The sequence below is a fragment of the Pygoscelis adeliae genome, unplaced genomic scaffold, assembly GCF_000699105.1.
Source record: "Pygoscelis adeliae isolate BGI_AS28 unplaced genomic scaffold, ASM69910v1 Scaffold242, whole genome shotgun sequence".
Lineage (NCBI taxonomy): Eukaryota > Metazoa > Chordata > Aves > Sphenisciformes > Spheniscidae > Pygoscelis > Pygoscelis adeliae.
The window spans coordinates 3,192,222-3,195,303 of NW_008824369.1; the positions used below are offsets into that span (position 1 = coordinate 3,192,222).

Sequence of the window (3,082 nt, forward strand, 5' to 3'; positions counted from 1 at the left end):
GTCATTTTTTTCTTTCCCAAACATACACCAAGCAACACCCAGCTCCCCAGTTTGGGCTCTTGGGATAGCGCTTTCATGCACACCATTCAGTATGGAGATCCAGATCGGGAGGTTTCAAAGCAGTTAGAATTTGATAGATCTGTAAGCAATTCCAGCTGAGATGTTTATAATGAGAAAGATCTGGAAGCCTTAAAAACAGACAGTGCTACCAGCCCCTCATAACTCATGCCACAGTCGGCCTGATAAAAGTGCTATTTAATGTAAAAGTTGTCACTTCTAGATAAGGCAGTGGCTAAATTTATTTTTGCAAACAGAATTCTAGCAATGCAATCGGTAATTCTCCCTGTCCGGGATCCAAGTCTTGAAATTTCACCTAAGAAATATCATTGGTCAAATATAAAACATTACTGAAAACATAGGGGAAGTTACCTCCTCAGTAGCAATGATGCTGCCCTGCTGCCATTTACTGGATTTATGAGTACAATTAAGTAGCGATTTCTAAATATAACCCACGTCTTCAGAAAACGCAGCAGAGCCATCAGGCTAAATATTCCAGAGCCCGTCGTACATCCTGGGCAGCTGCGTTACAGATCGTACGTGACGGGGCAGATTCCGACATGCACGAAAACATGATCTATTTTTACATGTGCTAATAAATTGCACCAGCTTTTAAGAAAGATGAAGAGGCAATAAATCAATTGGCTCAGACTCCCCTTGCTGTTCCCTCTCATTCTGACAACCGCCTTTATGGTTAGTCTCATATATGACAACATTAATAGTGCAATAATTTTCAAGCACACATTAAAAACTCATATAATCACTGTTTTATTTTTGTTTCCATTACTCCAGCCCCAGAGGTTGCCTTTCAGATTACTCTCTCCATTCCCAACCGTTTTCTCCACAGGTGAGAAGCTAGATTGGATGTCTCCGCTTGTATAATTAGTGGATGAACCCAGCAGGACAGCACCCTGGTATACTTTTGTGTTTAAAAAGTATGATGTACTTCATAAGAATTGTGGCAGATTTACCCAGGGTCTTAATGGTGGGATTTTTCTCTAAACACACGCCAAATTCAGATTTCCAATTAATGTCTGATCACCTGTTTGAAAATCTGCAGTTCTCAGCTTTCATTTCCCTTTGTACAGTCTTGCCAAATAATAAGATTCAGCAGAGTCTTTCCGGCTGGCCTGAGGCTTTACAGTTCTCACGTCTTGGAACTGCTCCTTCAGTCTGTTTTGCAGAAGGCGGGACTCATGTCCATCCCAGAATTTACAGAGCATCGTTCCTTTCGGCTTTAAAATACTTTGTGACAGATTCAGAAGGCCTAAACACAGATTGATCAGCTTCTCATGATCCAGTTCTTTAATGCCCGTCGCATTAGGTGCCACGTCGCTCAAGATAACATCCACCTTCCCTGCAGGAAGCAGACTCTGAATCGTCCTCAGCGTGCCTGGGTTTGCAATGTCAGCCTCCGACAGGAAGACTGCTCCTTCCAGAGGAGAAATCCGCAGGAGGTCAACACCAAGGACGAAGCCAGTGGGGACAGCAGGACCTAGATTGTAAGAATGAATGACATACTGAACACTCATAATGGTTGCAAACAACTTGCATGTACACGAGCTCCGTGCTAGTCAATAAACAAAAACATATCACCTGCCACGTCTGGTCTTGTCCTTAGACAGTTTGCTGCGTGCATCTCGATGGATGGTTTGCTATAAGCTAATCCATTCAAGACATGAAAACTCGGTTACTTTGGATAAGGAAGGGGTATTTTTCTTGGTTTTCTCCTGTTCTTTCAAGGCTGACAGTCCAGAATCCTGGACAATAGTACAGATGATAACACCTTATCTTGTAAATATTAATGGCTTAAAACCCCTAAACCGTACATAGTGGTTACTACCATTTTTCAAGAAGGGAAATAAAAATACAGAAAAGCCAAGTTACCTGCTGGAGGCTACATGGATTTCAGAACTGGATGAAGGGATCCTCCCCACAACACAGTTAATCGGAACACTTCGTTACACCTACATAGCACCTTGTGGTTAAGTTTTTATTTCACAAACATGATTTCTCCGGACCATATGAAGATTTTCACTGCCACGTAGGCATACACCTTCACGCTTCTATCAGTGACTCTGGCATCTGCCAGTACCCACGTCCCTTCCCCACACCGCCACCATTGCAGTTGAGTTTTCTCACACACTTCAAGATATACTCATCATCCCCATCTTGCCTGCCAAAAACACGCACTTACCGGTACCTAAGGCGTTGACCCTCTCTACAGCAACCTGGCTCCAGGCACCAGGCGCCGCTCCACAGTCAAGAACAGAAAGTCCTGGACGAAGAATATGAAACTTGTCATCAATTTCTAGTAATTTGAAGGCACTTCGGCAACGGTAATGCTGCCGCTTCGTTGCCTTGACAAAGGGATCCTTCAAGTGCCGCTCCAACCACCACTGCTCAGTTCCAGTTTTCTTCAGAAACCTCACCGTGGTGTGGAAACATTTGCTCGCCAGACGCCAACAGCTGCCCAGGAAGGAAGGCGAGTTAATCGGTTAGTGCATAACCACTATACATTTCAAAAGCCTCTATAGTAAATAATCCTAAGCTCAACTACAGCTCTGCCCATTTATCACCAGGTTCACAAAAAGCCTCCAAATTGAAAATCCTTGGCACCATTAGTTATCTGGTCCCATCTCAACGAAAAGGGACGTATTTTGGATGGAGGCCTCACAAGTTACCCCCCTGAGCGAAGGCAGGAAAGAGGACCCGACTCCTAGAGGGCTCTTCACTTCTGCTCTGGTGCCTGCGTTTAAGGCGGGTGGGCGCGCGAGGGGACAGAGCAGCCCCAGGGAGCACCAGGGCTGCCTCAGAGGGGCTGGCAGCCCCCGTAAGAGAGGAGGCCGGGGCTGCATCAGCCCCTCAGAGGAAGGAGGGATGCCCCAGCTCCTGGAGGCTCCTTCACCTCTGCGGGCGGAGCATGCTAACAGCCGCGGGCACTGCTCGCACCACTTCCCGGGTAACTAGCCCCCGCCCTGGCACTTCCAGCGCCGACAAACCCCAAACCCCCGTTCCCCATCCT

General features: G+C 46.3%; 2 protein-coding genes across 2 annotated transcripts in view; both read right to left on the reverse strand.

Annotated features, from left to right (window-relative positions):
- MAD1L1 (MAD1 mitotic arrest deficient-like 1 (yeast)) overlaps positions 1 to 474 on the reverse strand; it is a 382,016-nt gene extending 381,542 nt beyond the window's left edge. Inside the window, exon 1 of the mRNA XM_009320026.1 lies at positions 430 to 474. The gene's annotated coding sequence lies outside the window, so the exon portion shown is untranslated. The remainder of the gene's footprint in view (positions 1 to 429) is intronic.
- A 336-nt stretch (positions 475 to 810) lies between these two features.
- On the reverse strand, positions 811 to 3,079 carry FTSJ2 (FtsJ RNA methyltransferase homolog 2 (E. coli)). The gene is made up of 3 exons (XM_009320068.1): positions 3,060 to 3,079; positions 2,255 to 2,526; positions 811 to 1,552 (listed from the first exon to the last, which is right to left on the reverse strand). The coding sequence occupies exons 1-3, from the start codon at positions 3,077 to 3,079 to the stop codon at positions 1,128 to 1,130; spliced, it is 717 nt and encodes a 238-aa protein (XP_009318343.1). The 3' UTR covers positions 811 to 1,127.
- Positions 3,080 to 3,082: the final 3 nt, after the last annotated feature.

Coding starts and splice junctions, on each gene's coding strand:
- FTSJ2 (XM_009320068.1), bottom strand. CDS start 3,079: ATGGGGAACGGGGGTTTGGG. Junction 2,527..3,059: donor ATGGGGAACGGGGGTTTGGG/GTTTGTCGGCGC, acceptor CTTCCTGGGCAG/CTGTTGGCGTCTGGCGAGCA. Junction 1,553..2,254: donor GGTCAACGCCTTAGGTACCG/GTAAGTGCGTGT, acceptor CTTACAATCTAG/GTCCTGCTGTCCCCACTGGC.